This window comes from Colletotrichum tamarilloi (assembly GCF_030869305.1).
Source record: "Colletotrichum tamarilloi strain Tom-12 chromosome Unknown Scaffold_3.1, whole genome shotgun sequence".
In the NCBI taxonomy this organism is placed as follows: Eukaryota; Fungi; Ascomycota; class Sordariomycetes; order Glomerellales; family Glomerellaceae; genus Colletotrichum; species Colletotrichum tamarilloi.
In genome coordinates this window covers 366,367-384,318 of record NW_026849386.1, presented here as the reverse complement: position 1 = coordinate 384,318, position 17,952 = coordinate 366,367, and the positions used below count along the sequence as shown (strand labels likewise).

The 17,952-nt window shown below is 54.8% G+C and overlaps 5 protein-coding genes across 5 annotated transcripts; 2 read left to right on the top strand and 3 right to left on the bottom strand.

The window, feature by feature from the left end:
* Nucleotides 1-1,179: 1,179 nt before the first annotated feature.
* On the bottom strand, nt 1,180-2,878 carry CTAM01_01304 (calcineurin-like phosphoesterase; the record flags this gene model as incomplete). Its single annotated transcript, XM_060517346.1, has 3 exons — nt 1,180-1,209; nt 1,271-1,423; nt 1,475-2,878. 3 exons carry the CDS (start codon nt 2,876-2,878, stop codon nt 1,180-1,182), a joined length of 1,587 nt encoding a protein of 528 aa, XP_060387807.1.
* A 1,726-nt stretch (nt 2,879-4,604) lies between these two features.
* On the bottom strand, nt 4,605-5,003 carry CTAM01_01303 (uncharacterized protein; the record flags this gene model as incomplete). Its single annotated transcript, XM_060517345.1, has 1 exon — nt 4,605-5,003. One exon carries the CDS (start codon nt 5,001-5,003, stop codon nt 4,605-4,607), a length of 399 nt encoding a protein of 132 aa, XP_060387806.1.
* Nucleotides 5,004-9,690: 4,687 nt separating this feature from the next.
* On the bottom strand, nt 9,691-10,284 carry CTAM01_01302 (uncharacterized protein; the record flags this gene model as incomplete). The annotated part of the gene is made up of 2 exons (XM_060517344.1): nt 9,691-9,953; nt 10,032-10,284. 2 exons carry the CDS (start codon nt 10,282-10,284, stop codon nt 9,691-9,693), a joined length of 516 nt encoding a protein of 171 aa, XP_060387805.1.
* Nucleotides 10,285-11,296: 1,012 nt separating this feature from the next.
* Nucleotides 11,297-12,325, top strand: CTAM01_01301 (SUR7 protein; the record flags this gene model as incomplete). The annotated part of the gene is made up of 1 exon (XM_060517343.1): nt 11,297-12,325. One exon carries the CDS (start codon nt 11,297-11,299, stop codon nt 12,323-12,325), a length of 1,029 nt encoding a protein of 342 aa, XP_060387804.1.
* An 838-nt stretch (nt 12,326-13,163) lies between these two features.
* On the top strand, nt 13,164-16,855 carry CTAM01_01300 (WD domain-containing protein; the record flags this gene model as incomplete). Its single annotated transcript, XM_060517342.1, has 2 exons — nt 13,164-13,181; nt 13,298-16,855. The coding sequence occupies 2 exons, from the start codon at nt 13,164-13,166 to the stop codon at nt 16,853-16,855; spliced, it is 3,576 nt and encodes a 1,191-aa protein (XP_060387803.1).
* Nucleotides 16,856-17,952: the final 1,097 nt, after the last annotated feature.

The window sequence follows — 17,952 nt, the reverse complement described above, 5'->3', positions numbered from 1 at the left end:
GAAAGAGAAAGTCAGATAGAGGACGAGCCAAGGATGTGGCTGGGAAGGAGAAGGTGTGGGTCAGTTAAAGGTCAAGAAGTCCCTACTGAGGTTGTGAGAGAAAGAGAGAGTGAGAGAGAGGATGAAAAAGGGCAGTAGAGGTAGATTTTTCTACCTACTTTTCCGCTTTCGACTTGAGCTGGAGAAGTCGTAACTAGCCACAGTAGGAGGCGGGAGGGTCAATTCAGTATGCGAGATTCGCTTCTGACTGATTCAAATCGCTCCGCTGAGCAATTGGCAATGGAGAATGTTCGTCTGTATTGCAGTTCGTCCTTCTCGAGGTTACGGCTTGAAGGGAAAAAGTTGATGTCACAGGCTGAGCTCAGAACGTTAAGTGGGGCAACCTCATGGAGGGGCACAGTTCGCGCGATGCAAGCGCGGCACTCCGTTACACTCAGATGCCTTGCATTCAACGTCAGCTCGCCGCACGCTGTTCAGCTGAAGCTCATTTATTCATACTGCATACATCAATAGTTCGTTACATTATTGGAAGAAGATTGTCACGGCAAGAATTCATCAAGCAATCAAAGGACCAAGCATACAAAATCGAATCCTGGTTCCCACACCCTTACTACCTTACTGTATAACCATGATAGACCCCGCTAGTCGATGCCTTCATCGATGAACATTCGGAAATGGACTGGATGTACGCTGTATCTCTAGCTCGCGGTGCAACTGTCCGAAACAGGCTGGCAATCGAGAGCTCTCATCAACCATCATCCACCAGTTCCCAAGGGCCGCAACCGATGCATGCCCTCTCGTCCTATCGTATCGAGGAAACCCGCAAGATTCCCAGCTGCTTCCTGCTCTTGCCCGAGCCGTGTCTAGAGATCGAATAACGAACGGCCACCTGCTAGAGTTTGACCCTGCCAAGTATCCCAACCTGGCCATCACTCGACTCGGCTATTACGCCTTTCGCAGGCATCGTCCGTGTTATGACCGGTCTCGAGTAGGCGCTCATGTCCTTCGGGGAATTCCACCTGCCGAGGGTATTGGTGATGCCGCCGGAACCGCATGCTTCGCCTGTTGTGTTCTGATCTGAAATGTTCTGCCCGGTTGCCCGACTGATTGTAACTCATAATAATCCATCAATGAATGGAGATTCTCTGCTGTCCCACGTCTCCCCGGCGTACCTCCTCATCAAACGCTTCGCGGCTCGACATGTGCAGGCTGCGCCAATGTTAGTGACTGCGTAGTCTTTGCGTTCCAAGTTTCTCTCATGTCTACTCACCGGACTGTTGAGCATGCTCTGTCTCTTGTTCCTGCCCTTCTTAATGTGGCTCTTCAGCGCACTCGAGTCTAGCGGCTTAAGCAGCTCGAAGCTGCAAAGCAATTCATTCGAAACGGACATGACCGCACCCCAGTTGTCGAACTCGCCACAGTACTATGACCACATGTTAGCAGAGCTCGTCCAGAACAATTGGTAGAGACTTACGTTGGGGGCGCTGAAGACCGTTACAAGGACTCTATCGTTGAAGAACTCGTAGCCGTCCTCAACCACCATGTGCGCTCGACAAATCAAGTCAAAGTCGTGGGTCGCAAGGAAATCCAATATCACTCTTTTGCCGAAACAATAGCTCACGCCTCTCTCGTTGGCCTCCCAGTCTTGCTCCATGTCAGCCGGATCAGACCACAACAGGTCGTTCAGCAGGCCGTAGTCGGGAACATCGGTAGGTCGAGCAATGTTGCGAATGTCGTCCATGTGGCTGAGGGCGGGGGAGAGACCTCCGTGCACACAGAAAATTTTGCCAGCGACGATGGCAGCAATCGGGAGGGTGTTGAAGCAGTCAATGAAGGTCTTCCAGATCTTGACATTGCAGCGGCGCTTGCACTCGTCGTAAAAACCGTATACTCTCGTAACATTGGCGCACTCATGGTTTCCTCTCAGCAAGAAGAAATTTTCGGGGAACTTGAGCTTGTAGCACAGAAGCAGCAGGATCGTCTCGAGAGACTGCTTGCCACGGTCGACGTAGTCGCCCAGGCAGAGGTAGTTGGATGAGGGCGGGAAGCCACACATCTCGAACATGCGAAGCAGGTCCGTGTATTGGCCGTGTACGTCACCGACAATCTTGACCGGGGCGTCAAGCTCCAGAAGAGCGGGTTGGGAGAGGAACACTTCGCGAGCCCGTTGGCAGATTGCGACAATTTCGGCGTTCTTCAAGCACACGCTCTTTGTGACCTTTCCAGCGTAGCCCGCGTCCAGAAGACGCTTGATGAAGTCGTCGAGGTCGATGTCCTTGATCTCGCTCATGGCAACACCTCCCTCATGTCTATCCCCCGAGTTTGTCGACGAGGTTTTGGCGACCGGGGTTGCAGCGCCATCTGCGTTCTTGGTGGCCAGGATGGACTTGCCCGGCTGCTGCATGTGGGTATTGAGACTGCCTCCGGCACAAGGGGGTTGGTCGGAGACGTGGTCGACCTCTCCTGATGCTTGCGCTGCGCTCACGTCGTGAACACCGCTCTTGATCGTACTGGACTGGGTCGGGGATGGCGGCGGCTGAGAGTCATCGAGCGGGGATTCAATGTCAGTCGAGGGGGACGTCGGCGACGTGGCGGAGTCATTGCGGCTTCGGGGGACACCGGACTTTGCGCTTTTCCCCGATTTGACCGAAGCAGCGTCGGATTTTTCTTCGGTAGGGGAGGTGATGACTGAGTTCCTTGGGCTGTCCGTCTTGCTCGAGCCGGGGATCTTGGACCTCAGGGCCTTGAAGGAGCGGGAAGAGTCCTTGGTGTCGGATCTGCCAAAGGAAGGGTAGGACTTGAGAGGTTCAGCGGTGCCGTCGCCACCAGGGCCTTTGGTGGAAGCGTGGCCACCCTCCTTGGATGGTTGGTTTCCCATGATGTAGCTCTTATGCCGATGCAGAAGGAACAACGACAACTATTGTTGTAGGTGTCGTATGTCGGGTTGTGCGCGTGGGCTGGCCTCGTCTTCGTCTGATGTATGGCTGGCCTACACGTCTCGCCGCAACAGCCCGAATCTGGCAGGGACTCGAGATGGGAAAATGTAATGTTGTGTCGCAGTAGGGGGTCCTAGGGAGGATGGAATAGACGATCGAGGATGGACAGGAAGCGGATGCGGGAGGGAGAGCGGCGTCCACTTGAGTTGTCCGTTTTGGGCGCGTTAAGGCGATTGCCTTTGATCGATCGCTGGAGATGGGCAGGAGGAAGAAGAGGAGGAGGGTCGTATGTAAGCGAGGAAACGGGCGGCGAGTGACGTATACGTGGCTCGCGGGCGGCGGTTATGTCGGGTCAAAGAAACGACAAGAAGACTCGAATGAAGTCGGCAGGCGCGGATGGATTGGAGCTATGGAGGCATTTGTCGACGACTGCGTGGGAGGGGTTTTTGGTCAGCCTTGTTCAGATCGTGTGGGCTGGAGTCTGGAGATAAGGCGAAAGAATCCGAGGTGTTGTTGGTGAGTATGTACGGGAGGAGAAGGTACAAGGAGGGACGGATGAATGCAGGACGGGCGGGATTGCTTTACCTTAGGCGACAGGCATGGGGGCAGAGCGGGTGGGTATTAGAATTGGGCTCTGTACCTCGATGGACAGAGGGACTAAGAGGCACCTTCTGTGGAAAGGCTACAGATACCTGAGGTGTGCTAAAGTAGTCGCAGGCTCAATGGAATGCGGGGGGGCTATGACGGATGTAGCCAGCAAGTTGATGTGTGTACCAAGCGGTGGTGGTAAAGTCGTAAAGTGGTAGTGGTAGTAGTAGTATTCTAGTAGTGGTAGTCTGCACGAGCAAGGTAGAACAGCAGTGGTGGGTGGTCGGTAAGGTTGAGTAATTAATTGGCAATGGAAGATAGAAAGAGGCGGAAGAACAGCAGTTGGCAGCGGCAAAGATGGCGAGGGGGGTTCCTTTGTGTACGTGCAGCAGCGTGCGCGTGTTGTTGTTGCTCAGGTAAGACAGGTGGACAGATAAATTGGAGAACCTTGGAAGGATATCCGTACAGAGCAATTGGCAACTACTGGGTGGGCCAAGGTTGTTCGAGGCGCACGCAATGCACAAAGTTGTCGGGACAGCAGCCGGTGTATTGTGCAAGAAGGGGTAAGTGGTCTGGTGTTCTGGGAAGATGGACTTTGATGTACTTGTTTGTGTGTGGCGTGAAGGTGGTTTGAATGGTGAACTGAAGTGAGCCCGGTTAGGTGAGGTGGGTGGTGGTGAGAAAGTTAGTACCATCCATCAGACTCTACTCAAAAAGAGGACGAGTCCAGTCCAAGTCCAGTCCAGTCCCCGGTTCAACCGAGTTCCAGGAATTCCAGCTGTGTGCCTGGTCGCTCGTTGCCCCCAAGCACCAGTGGCACCCAAGAGTCCCAAGATCAAGGTCCCAAGTTCTTGGTTAGTGGCCGGGTGCTGTGGTGCTATGATGCGCTGCCAAGGATCCAGAGATGGAGTTGGGTCACCGTTTTTTTTTTCTTCTTGTACTATTTTCCCTGTCGTTGGTGTCTGAAACCCACGGGCTAAACTGGGCTGGGCTGGCCTGACCTTCAGCTTGTCTGTGACACTCTCTGCTGCACAGCTCGTAAATATATCTGTTACCTTGCTCTGCCCTTGTCACGCTTGTTCAGCTTCCCTTATGCTGCCCTGCTTTTGGGCAATGGAATTGATCTAGGGTAGACAAGGGAGGAGGGCAAATGTGTGGGACATATTGGGCAATAGGTGTGGTGTGTTGGGTGCTTATCTCTGATAACCTTGATTGACCCTCACGAGAGATGGAAACCGGACCTTGGTTTGCCTTCTGCAGGCGGAATTGAGTTGAAAAATCCAACATGGCCCAGCCAGATGAGCCAGATGAGCCAGATGATTTATGCTGGGATGAAAGTATCCGTAGCCACACACAAAGTGTAAAAGCGCTTGGGTAATTGATCCTTTTTTCGAGCTCCAACCCCTGTGTCGATGTTGCAGAGAAAAGGTTGAGACGAAGAAAAGAGAGAGTCCCGGCACGACACTTCATTAGGTACATGGCAAGAATACATTCAAGTTGGCAGACAGATCAGTAAGCACACGTTCACGCAGAAGGGGTATTCCCAAGACTGGAGCCAAGTTTCATCCTACACTGCACAGAATGAAGAGGAGAAATCGCACCACATTTACACACATTGACTTTGTGCACGATGCAGTCACTCTATCGGCACCTAGGTATGCCTACCTTGTACAGAGTAGAGCCCCTCATTGCTCTCTCTTTATTGCTGCTCGTTATTCCCCATTTCAAGCTTGGCAGCCAGTCAGACCACAGTGCGTTGAGGCTCAGCGCAAGACAAGCCGAGTGGTCAGGCCCCAGAATTGGATCACCATCTATCTATCCATGACCCATTCCAACGTGCAAGCGCAGTGGTGACTGCTGCAGCTCGTCCTGCTCGCAAGAGGAGAAAAAGGGACAAGGTTTGGTGCCAATGAGACCATCACCCAAGGAGGAATAAGTTCTCCGCCAGCAGATAGCCCGGGGGCCTGGACCTCCTCCGCCGCACCACCACCACCACCACTATCATCATGGCACCAACAACGGCTTATATTCTCTCCTACTGGACTGGAGGAATGAGGAGAAGCTACGGATACTTACCTCTTGTTTCTTGCCACCCATTCTCCCCCTCCCCTCTCCTCCACCGTCCCGCTCCCGCTCGGTCAGATTTCGACCGCCTTTCCCCAGTGACGACACTTGAGTGGTTCCTGTCCAACGTGTCAACGTATCTTAGCAGGCCTTTTCTGCTACCAATTACTCCGTGTAAAACTACCCGCTTCTCTTGCGCTGCTGGTATCCGACGCGTGTTCACTTTCTGGTGTTGCATTATCGTCTTTAGAGCAAATGCTAGGTACTTCCCAGCTATACGTATGCGCGTTCGAGTTTGGGTGTGGCAGTCCGGCGGAGAGGGGAGGGAGGAAGGAACAAGACAAAGATGAGATGAGACGAGAGGGGAGGGGAGGAGAGGGGAGGAAAGCCGAAGGGGAAGATACGTGTGAAGGGGGTGGAAGACACGGGAAGATGTTGAGAAGTGACCATCGTGCGATCATTACCTAGGTAGCCTTTTGGGTCACATTGTCAATACTTGTGCTCCGCATGGTACCATTTTTACCTTTCAACGGTTCGAGTGCTTTCAAACATCGTTTCTGCGTTTGATCATGAGCCGAGGATTCGTTGATGGTTCACATTCATCCACACGCCCGCGTGCATGTCTGTTTGATGAGTCGCATCACCACTTGCAGTCGCTCTCGAATCCAGGAAAGTAATAACTGTCTCTCAAACCTCCGATCTTCCGGCTCCAGTGCAGCGGTGTAATAGACACTGACTGATCATCCTCCTCCCCACACGACCAACGGCCCAAAAGGACAAGGACGAGCGAATCGAGAAAAGGTTGGATGAAATGAGGATCCCGACGCTGAGATTCCATTCTAGAAAATAGGTGTGATACATTCCTTCGGTGCGTTGTCCCCGCGTCCATGCGAGCACGTGCTGCACCTGGCTGCCGTGCGACCAAGGTGGTTGAGGAGGGCCTCAAAAAATGGCGGGGGGAAGCGGTTTTCTGGCTCCCACGTTGCCAGAAAATCCAGCAAACAGGAATCTGGGAAAGGCAGCTGAGACGGCAAGCCGCGTTGTGTGTGTGGCCCATGATAGGTTATGCAGCTGCAGGTTGGCGCCGTAGGTCTCATAGAAGTTTGAGGAACGTAGTGTGATTCACGAAATCGGGAGTATCGTTTCCAGAGCGCACACATGCAGCCAGACGGGATAAATTGAAATACCAGGTGACTTCTTGACCCTCCGAAGACGCAGAGACACACGAGTCCTCACCGAACCGCAGGTGGGCATAACCGCGCGCAAAACTCGGTCAGTCGGTAGGGTTCGTCCAAGTCGGCATTCCGAGGTATGAATACGCCACCAAGCCGGCCGCGCGAGAGCGAGTTCATGCGGATGGTGAGATGTCTTGTAATGCCGCCGCCGTGCACCACGCGTCAAGCCGGCATCGCCGCCTTCGGGAGGGAGGGGCATTGGTGTCTGGCCCCGCCGGACATGGACCCCCGAACCGTCAAACCAGCTCTGATTCTCGGTGGCTGTCTTATTTATCAGGATGGACTCGGAAGTCGGCCAAAAGAAGGTTGCGTGGTTGGTGGTCCTATATCTGGGGGACCGCTATTGCAGGCCCCTCCCCTGCCAGACTTGTCCCCGCCTGGGATTCAGGGTCTCTCGAAATCTCGCTCTCGCCGCTGAACGGATCTCGACTCGAGTTGAACTTTTTCGAAAACGTCGTTCGAGGCTCTTGCAGTCGCGGCGTGAGGTGAGTGGGGGACGGAGAAAAATTCGAGGTTTGATCGCACTTCTGTTTCCCGGGATGTACTCCGTACGCGGTGCAGCATGGCAATGGGCATCTGGGTATTAGCTCCTCGACGGGCAGCGTTGCAGCCAAGGCCTGAGATGCGAATAATAGTCCAAGTACTGCCAAATAAGGAAGCAAACAAAACACCAAAGAAGCATGGCAGAAAAGAACAACTTACACGACATGGGGCAGGAATGGGTCTGTTGGGCATATCTCTTTGCCAAGTGCAGCAGTGCAGTAACAACGATGACGAGATTCAGATAATGCGACGAACCAACGCAAAGCTGCAGCGGCCAGAGTTCGTCTCTCCACAAGCCCCATGAGCCAAAATTCGAGCTCTAGCCTCTAGCGAGCAGAAGCTCCACGCCGAGATGCAAAGGTAGAGCTTGGTGTAGCCGAGCCACGATGGTGTTCGCGGTCGAGTCGTACGTACTGCGTACTTTGCGGGAGCTGTCAAATCAGCAAAAGGCTGAGAGGTGCTGCGAGCCCACAACTGGTAAAGAGACTCGACATCGCTGGCGGGGCCAGGGAATTGGGTTTTGTTCAAGAGCCATCAACGGCGGCCCCTCTTTAGGAAGCAGGCTAGATGTCACCGCCGCGCAGCATGCATCAGAGGTTGATAGTGTATATTGATAAGGTGGTCGAGTGGATTCATGTTTCTTTGCTTTCTCGCCGAGGTAGGCGAGGACGGCACGGGAGCTAATCTATGGGTTCGGGCCCTGTTCCTGGAGTTTGCGCTGGACAATGGTGGCGGTGATGGCTTCGTCACGGGTCGAGAGGTCGTGACCAGCCAATGACGATGGATTCAATAGGCTGTTCGAGAAAAAGCTCGGCAACCTTAAAAAATTGAGAGAGCATGGAGCCACAAGGCCCTCGGGAGGGCCCCGTATTGGAACTGAGCCTCGCGATGCGTGATTCGGCGCCGACGACCGGAATGTGGTTGTTGGACCCGGGCGTTGGTGGCCCGTTTGGTTGGCAGTTGGGCGGTGTTGGACGAATTGTGGGAGGGAAGAAGACAAGAGACGGGAGGATGTTTCTAAAATTAGCTGGGAGAGACACACACACAGAAAAAGAGGGTTCCATTCCGCCTCATCGGCTGGTGCTAGTGGGAATTGGGGGGAATGGGAAGCGGGTCTCAACTTCTAAGTGGGCGATCTGGCGAAGCCCGAAAAGATGACCAGCCACCATCATTAATACCACCTCACCCAGCCCAGCCAGCCAGCCTAGCTCGAACTCGATAGCCGGTTGTTACCAAGCACGTCCCGTGGGGCTGAGCTGACTACGAATATCCGTACAGGGGGCCGTCGAAATGTGGATGATGCTGGGCTGGCGGTATTCGTAAATGCGCAGTAAGGTACAGAATAGACCTAGGTATGGCAAAAAGAAGAATTCGGGACGTGGGCATTGAATAATCCGGTGCCAAGTGCTGCAGTGCAAAGTGTTACAAAAACACACTAGGCCACTTTTGTGCTGCCGTAATTCTCTCTCTCCCGCACTTGTGAACTTGTGAGAAGGAAGAGCAAAAGAAAACAGAGCTGAGCCTCCGCAGGATGACGAACCCCCGGACCACTTTAATTGCGTGGACGGATGGAGCCCAAACTAGCAAGCTTGGGACGTGTCAGACAACGAGACGGGCTGCCGATCAAGGCAAATCGTTGATGTAGATGCGACTCTGATGAGCACATTGAACCTGTTGGACCTGTTTTGTTTCTTGCTCTAGTCGCCTCTAGTTTACTTATCCTTCAAGCAACACACCAGCGATCGGCTGTTCCCCAAGGATGGTGATATCAGACAAGGACCACTCATTCCCATGTTTCTCCATGGGATTTGGGAGGTTGGCCTGGCCGGGGGTTCATGTTTCTCCAAACTCTGTGTGAAGCTCTGTACACGACAGTATACAGTGATCACAGTGTGCGATGATGATGCTTGGTGCGCCGTTCCATCTCATCTTTTTCCGACCTTCCACGAGTCCGACCGGCCACAAAAAGCCAAGGACGAATGAGAGGTACGAGGCCATGGACGCGTACGACGGGATGAGAGAAGCAAAGCACACAAAGTGGAAACGTTCCAACTTCCCGAAGACCTTTCGCTGTTCGGGAATAACAATCAGTCACACATATGTCGGCTTTATCACGCCGTCCTCACTTGAGTCTTTGAGGTAGTTTATCTTCTTTCGGCCTAGGTGGGTATCTCTACAATAGCATATTCTAAGCTCAGCTCCATGGTTTCTTGGCCTGGCTCTTGGCCCGGCTCTACGTTCAATCAATCTGCGGCGGCTTTTGCTGTACAGTGAGATTGGACTTGTTACTTCCTAGTCCGAATGGAAGTCGTCCCAAGCCCAACTCATAGACTGGCCGGCATCGCATCCCGTCCTTTCAATGATGACGATTGGCATGCATATGGTTCGAAACATCTCAAGTCCGCATATCTCTTGGAGAAGTCATTGATCATTTTGAAGGTGAATCTGTTGAAGCAATCTGGTGAAGCTGAGGCAGCAGGATCTCGAGGGAACAGAATCCCGGGCTCGACAGGTGAAGGTGAGCAAGGTTTGACGCCAGTGTCAGAAGGTACCCGTGCGCAGGCAGCATAGCCAGAGAGGTACTTGCCTGTGGCGTCACCATGGTACCTGCTCACGCTGCCCTACGGATGGACATCCCTGTCAGGCTGTCAGCATCTATCCGTACCTTTATTCCTAATTCCAGGCCTTCCCCATCTTGTTCCCCGGCTGGCTTCAATGTCTGTGTCCTGACAGAAAGAATAGAGTAGTAGCAGAGCTTCTGGAGCGGACACATAGCAGTGTTTGGAAGGTGCTGCATCGGTCATTTCCATCGTCAAAGGCCAAGACGGCAAGTTTGCATGCGTGAATGCCTTGCGGACATGTGCGGACATGGGTGATGATTCGAGAGTCGCGTTCGATACAGTGTTTTTGCACGGCATGTGGGAGGAAGAGGACGAAAAAAACACCACCACCAGGACCACCACACGTCAAGAAAGAGGCTCGGAGAAAAGAGTGGAGGAGAGGAGAGCCACAGAATACTTAGCACAGCACAGCATAGCAGCGCTCCCGCACCTCGTTGGTTTACGGTTCGGCTCCCGTCTGCTATCTGGCAGCCTGGGGTCTGGCTGTCCTGTCGACGCCGTTGCTCGGTCGAGGGATTCTCCAGGGTCATGGGTGTTCCTAGTAAAGCCGGGGGCTGAGTCGTGGCCCGCTACTGTGTAGCCCGTCAGCAACGCAATCTTTGCCTTACTGCTGCTGTGTGTGCCAATACCTACTGCGGAGGCTTGAAGAAAAGTGAATAGCTGCCTTACCTAATCACATACTGCCCTATTGTACGGAGCACAGTGGTGGTAGCCGTCCCATCTCCACCAAAAAAAGCTGGTGCCGTGTTCACTGTTCGCGACTTCGCGGTACTGCGCCACGTCCGCGTCCCTGTCCATGTTCCGCTTCCCACGGTGCCCACTGCCCACCGCCCACCCACTGCGGCCTGCCCACACCCCCAAGCAAAGCTAAGCAAAGCAAAGCAAAGCAAAGCAAAGTGCAAGTGCCCCAACCTGCCCGCCCTGCGCCTTCCTTGCCGTACTGTGCCTTACGCAAAAATACGTAACGGCACTTCCAAGCCTGCACCTGCGCTCCTGCTCCCTCTTCCTACGGTTTTATAAACATCAACGCTCGTCCGTCTGTGTCAGCCTCCTACTTCTAACACTCATCACACTCACATCCGCTTGCCTCTCTCTCGCATACACACTACTCTCAAAAAGGGCTTCCCATCTTCCCTTTCCTTCCCCTCTCCCTCTTTACATACACACACACCACTCACCTACCAACGATCGTTGCTTTCCTAGTTACACTCGTTGACGACAAGCCGACGACCCACTTACCGAAGTCGGCCTACTGCAAATAACTACAACTCTAAACTCTTATACAACAATCTTCAATAACACAGAAAAAATGGGTGTCGGCCGTGTTATCTGCGTGGCTCTGCCATTCATCCTCAGCGTTGGTTCCATGATCTTCCTGCTGGTTGCTGCTCTCGGCGGTGTTTCCAACAAGGACCTTTACATGTTCCGCGTCAACCTCACCGATCTCGAGATCAACCCTGCTTCCGTATCAAGTATAGTCTCAAGGGACGTCAAGGCAGTCAACTTTGGAAAGTACCACGACCGCGCTCTTCTCACCGGCGATGGTGACAACGCCATCACCAAGGCTGCCACCGACTCCTCCACCACTCAGACCAGTAACATCACCGCTGCCGACCTTGGCCTCGACAACCTCTACGACATCGCTCTCTGGGGTTACTGCACCACCGACACCAACGGCGACAAGACCTGCACCAAGGCCAAGTTCGACTGGGCTTCATCTTACCTGAACACCTCCACCCTCGAGACCATTGGCACTGCTGCCGGCCGCAAGATCGAGCTTCCTGATGAGGTTACCACTGCCCTCTCCGCCTTCAAGACCGCTACCAAGTGGACTCAGGTTGCCTACATCATCGCCTTCATCGCCCTGGGTCTCGAGATCGTCTTCGGCATCTTCGCCAACTGCACTCGTGTCATGTCCTGCATCACCTTCCTTGTCGCATCTCTCGCTTCCGTCGCCGTTTGCGCTTCCGCCGCCCTCTCCACCGCCATGTCTGTCATTGTCGTTGGCGCTGTTGAGGGTACTGCCAAGTACTACGGTGTCTCTGCCGGCTTCAACAACAGCTTCCTCGCCCTCATCTGGATCTCTGCCGCTCTCGCTCTTGGCGCCGGCTTCTTCTGGATGTTCACCATCTGCTGCTGCGCTCCCAGCCACACCCGCAAGGACCGCAAGCGCAACAGTGATGGCGAGAAGCTTCTTCCCCAGTCCAGCAGCTACCAGCCCATTCACGAGGAGAACGGCTACTACAAGCAGCAGCAGGCTACCCAGTACGGTGCTCCCCGCTACGCCAGCGGTGCCCGTGGTGACACTGCTTACGAGCCTTACTCCCACCGCTCTTAAGTTTAGCATTTGAGAGTTCGCGGTGTGGTAATCTTTTGTACGAGGGAAGCCGTTTGATTTGGCAGCACTTTTGATTTTCAGCATTGTTGGCGTTGGGTAACGGCTCACTATCATGAGAACGATGGACACGCACGGAGGTGGATATGAATGTTTAGTAGCTCTGGGACGAAGATGATCGTCAGGGGGGATGACGACAGTTGATTGCTTTAGTGGACTGCTCGGGATTGGAGATACCCCCATCCAGGCTTTATTGTTTATAGAATTCCAACATGCTTAAAGAGCAATTACAAAAAACAGACTAGAGTTTTACAAAATTTTCTGTCCCTGGCAAAGTGAAATGTGTAGGTTTCATATGAGAGAGCATATTCTACGATTGAATCGTGACTTGCATCTGAGATGGTGGGCAAATCCCAAACAACGTGCAATTCGGGGTGTATTGACACTGTTAAAGAAACACCTCGACATTTCTCACAGAAAAAAACCACCAAAGTGAAAAAACTCCACCAAAATCAGCAGAGGGGTGGACGATGACTCGATCCACCACATTACATCCTAACCACCATCAAGTGCTTACCGGAGGAAGGACCTTTAATGCAACCAGCTCAGCTAAGCTCAGCCGCAAAAGACTGGCATCATGCTCCTGAGACCTTAGGCAACCACCATTCACAAGAAACGCACTGCATCAGGATTCAAACCTCTCGCTTTTTCTAAACGCTAGGACAACCCCTCTAGTGAGACTTTTTTTTTTTCTCCTTAGCCAAGTGAAGACGCACAGAGAGTCAGATATTACCCGACTTGGGCAGGCCAGTCTTCGAACGGCTGCCCGCTCTTTCTCCTCATGAACCGTCGCCATGCAGTTAGTAATCCATGCCCTCCTAGCCTCTTAAAATAGCATTCACATATTGCCTCTTTCTCATACAGGAAGATGGGGAGTGAGAAATATGTACCTTGAGCTAACGAAATGGGAAACAGCAATTCGTAGCCGGACCCCTGCAGAGGGATCACTACTTCACCCCCGTCACCGGCCTCAGCTTCTTCAACGCCAGGGATGGCGAGACGTACCTGCTCGCCGGCGAGGACACGGAGCTGAAGGTGTACGATGGCGAGGGCCGGTTGCGGTGCCAGTTGGGGATTTTCCACGCCCAGCCCATTCACGGTATTCATGTTGCTGCTGCCGCTGCAGGGCATGGTGAGCGGCGGCATGTGCTGCTTTGGGGGAACCAAGCCGTCACCGTCGTTTCTGCTGCCGTCATCGAAGAGCTCATCCTCGGTGGCGGTGGTGAGGGTGAGGCCGTGGTGGCGACGACACCGGTAGAGATTATCGAGGCCAAGGCGCCGGACTGGATCTACGACGGCGTCATTTGCCCTGAGGACCCGGACCGCGGCGTGCTCATCACGGCGCACAACGAAGTCCTCGAGTTCTCCGTGGGGAGTGATGGGAAAACGGTCTCGTTCGGTCGCATCGTGTCGCCGTCCCGGCCGATCCTGTACTCGGCGAACCTGACGTGGCTGTCAGAGACCTCTGTACTCGTGGCCGGCGGCACGGTCTTTGGCGAGATTATTGTCTGGAAGTGCCACTTCTCCAGCGATGGAGCCGCAACTGGCGCTGAAGAGGACGGGAGCAAGTCTTGGTGCGAGGTCCTCTTCGTCTTCACGGGCCACGAGGGCTCCATCTTTGGCGTCGATATCTCGCGTGAGATCGACCTCGGCGGAGGGTGCACGGCGAGGCTGCTCGCGAGTTGCAGTGATGACCGGACGATTCGCATCTGGGATATCACGGAGAGACCGGGCTCGCCGCGTTTGCGGTATGACGCCTTTGGCGAGGCTAGGGAGACTGGCTTCGGAGGTTCTTCGTCTGCCGCCCCTGCTACTGCTGCCGCTGCCACAGATCTCACAACAACACAAGTTGCCTCCAGCGCGCCACTGGCCATGGTCATGGGCCACATCTCGCGCATCTGGCACGTCAGGTTCCCTCTGGGAGGCCTCGACGAGCTGGCGAAGGGGCGTCCCGCGACGGTGTACTCTTTTGGCGAGGACTCTACGCTGCAAGCCTGGTCTCTGGACGTCGACCTCGAGGCCTGGCGGCGGAGAGCAAAGTCGGCCGCCGCGGTCAAAGGTGGCGAGGCGCCCGTCGTGGCTGCGAGCATCACGTATAAGGAGACGTATGCCCGCCACGACGGGAAACACATCTGGGTTACCGCCATCACGGAGAAGGCTAACGGGCAGGTTCTGGTCGCTACGGGCGGCGCGGACAGTAAGATTAATCTCTTCTCGGAACGTTCCTGCGTTGCTGGCGGCAGCGAAAGCGGCAGAAGCAGCAGCAACACAACGGCATCTAAGCTGCGAGAACTCCCGAGCGAGCTGCAGACTTTGGTGATGCGGGACGTGGTCAGCAAGCTGGCCCCGCGAAACCCCGACCACGCGATCCCCTTGGAAACAAAAGAGGCCTTTCAACGTTTCGCGTTCGTCCACGAGGACACCATCGTCGCGACGAGCACCACCGGCCGTCTCCTCGTCGGCTCCTTTGGACCGGAACTCACGTGGACACAGATCGGGACCGATGGGGAGATGATGCGCGCCCTAAACGCCTGCACGAGCTTGAAGAGCCCGGCCCCGGGCCTGGCGCTGGTAGGCACGGCCAACAAGAAGATTCTACTCTACCGCGACTCGACTATCCAGCAAGTCGGCACGGTGCCCGGTAAAGTAGCAGATATATTCCCCCTGCTGAAATCTTCGGCAGAGGATGCGGGGGCATCGGACAAGAAGCTCGAGTTCCTCGTCACCATGCTGGGCAGCGGGGACGCCATGCAGATCCTCACGCTCGACCTCGACGCCTCGACCGTAACTTCCATGGTGCCCGTCCCCGAGCTCGACAGCAGGTTCGTCGTCACGGCCGCCTGCCAGGTCAACGACCTCCTCGTCCTCGGCTCGCGCCACGGCTACGTGTCCGTGTTTCGCCGCGCGGAGGGTGAGCAGCAGCTCATCCCATTCCCGGCACCGGATCGCCGCTCCGGCGACGCAATCACATCCATCAACGTCTTCCCCACCTCATCTACTACCTCTGCAGCGGCGGCGGCATCTCACATCATCACGACGAGCCGCGACGGAAACTATCGCGTCTACGAGACCTCCGCTTCCGGCATCCATCTGCGCCACGAGACCGCGCCCGCAGCGGTGCCGAACCTCGAAGACGCATGGCTGTCTGACAGCGGCGACCTGATCCTCTGCGGTTTCCGCAGTAAGAACTTCATCGTGTGGAACGAGACGCGGCACGAGGAGATTCTCCGCGTTGATTGCGGCGGCGCGCACCGCGCCTTTGCCTACACCCGGCAAGGCCACCAAAACAGCAACAGGGACGGAGACCGAGACCACGGCATGCGCTTCGTCTTCAACAAAGCCGCCACCCTGGGAGTCTACACCCAGCACAGCCCCTCCGTCGCCGCAACCCACCACCGCACCCTCAAGCGCGGGTCCCACGGCCGCGAGGTCCGCGCCATCGCGTACTCGGGGCACTCTAGCAACTCTGGACCTCGTCGCTACATCGCCACCGGCTCTGAGGACACTTCGATTCGCATCTGGGAGTACACCACCGCCGGCGGTGCTTCGCCTGATGAAAGACGGGAGCTGCGCTGCGTCAAGATCGTCAAGGTTCATACCGCTGGGTTACAGTCCCTCAAGTGGCTCGGCGAGGACCTGCTCTTCAGCTGCAGCGGAAACGAGGAGTTCATGGCCTGGCGGGCGTGCGATCTCGGCGATAGGGGGTTGGGGTTGATGCGCGAGGCCGTGTTTGCGGATAAGAGCGAGGACGGGGACCTTCGGATCACAAGCTTCGACGTCGTGGCGCTGGACAAGGAAGAGAAAGGCAGCGTCGCCGTCACCATGGCCTTTTCCAACTCGTTTGTCAAGACGTACCGGTATACACGCGGCCAAGGCTTCGAGTTACTCTTCAAGGGCCAGTACACCGGTGCCTGCCTGACGCAAGCGCGGCACCTCCGGGTCCGGGACGGCGTGTTTGATGTCATTACGGCCGCGACGGACGGGTGTCTTGCTGTCTGGCGGTCTCAGGGGTCCGAGTACATCCTGCGGCACACGGAGCGGATTCACCAGAGTAGCATCAAGGCCCTCGATGTCCATTACACGTCCGGTGACAGGGCTGTGGTCCTCACCGGCGGCGACGACAACGCGTTGGGCATCGTCACGCTCGTTTCGCGAAGCAGCAGCGACGCTGATAACGAGAATGACGGCGGTTTCGAGCCCGTGACGAGAGCCGGGGTTAGGAAAGCGCACGCGGCGGCCATCAACGGTCTCATGGTCCTCGGGGGACGAGGAGGCCAGGTGGACTTTGTGACGGCCAGTAATGACCAGCGGGTCAAGATGTGGCGGCTCGGGTGGCGCGAGGGGGTGGAGGAGGTCACGTTGCTGGCGGACGAGTATAGCGGCGTCGCGGACGCCGGCGACGTTGAGATTATTGGGGATGGTAAGGTTGCTGTCGGCGGTGTTGGGCTGGAGGTTTGGGATTGGAGGTCTTGAGGGGTCTGAAAATGGAAACAAAAAGAGGGGCTTGAGCGAGGGGACATTACATGGCTAGAAAAAATAGAGATGAAGTAGATGATGGGACTGATATAATGAAGCTATACTGAAGCCTTTTTTCACCGCAGGGGCTTATGTATTGAGTCTTGACTGCGTCACCACAGACTCATATTGTCAAGGACGACAATAGAGGCCACAGCTATCATTGAGTAAGGTAGTAGGCAAAGAGTTTATCCTACAAACCCTGCGTCCCCAGTCCAGTTCAGTCTATTCGATGACGACGACAGCTTCCCTTCCCCTCCTTTCGCCGAGCATCCAAGATACGGGCACACTCAGCTTACATGCTCTTCTACCTAGGCTCGGGGCCAGCCGTCAGTCGATGGCTAATAGGACTACCTGTGTGTTAGTAATTATTTGAATTTCGTGGCAAACCATCTCTGAAGTGAGTCATTGAGGTGTTTCGCACGTGTGATAAAGAGAGCCCCTGTGGCGTACTGAGCGAGCAGAGTTACCACGAAGCCTTTCAAGGGTTGGGCACCCATTTCCATGCCTTACTGTCTTATTCTGCTTCGTTCTAGATCCTGAATATTCGTACAAACACATTTGGGTGCATGACGAAGATTACTGTCGTGTAGTGCCGTTTCATGATGCCAATTCCAGCCGCAACTGGTATGTCCGCCAGGTTGTATTATCACACAGTATTATGACGAGCTGCAGCACATTAACTCTGGGTTGTCAGAGAAGACGAAGAGAACGACGAAGTGGACGACGTGTTCTTCTCTTTGTCGCTCTGGAAGTGATGGTGTTCATTCTCGACATGATGGATGGCCTCCGTAATATCCACAACCACACCCCCTCACCAGGCCTTGGTTCAATTCAGGGGCATCTCTCACATCTTCAATTTTTGATAGTCATAGATTCTTTCATCTTTGAGCCTATCTTGGTAAGTTGCCATAATCCCTAGTTGCATGAGATCTGTGTTCTTGACATCCACAACGCCATCATGGCCCGCCTCCCATCTGCGGACCTCGTGTTTCTTTACGATGTCAGCATCAATGAAGTCAAATGATGCGGGAAAAGTGGCAGGAGGAAACCTC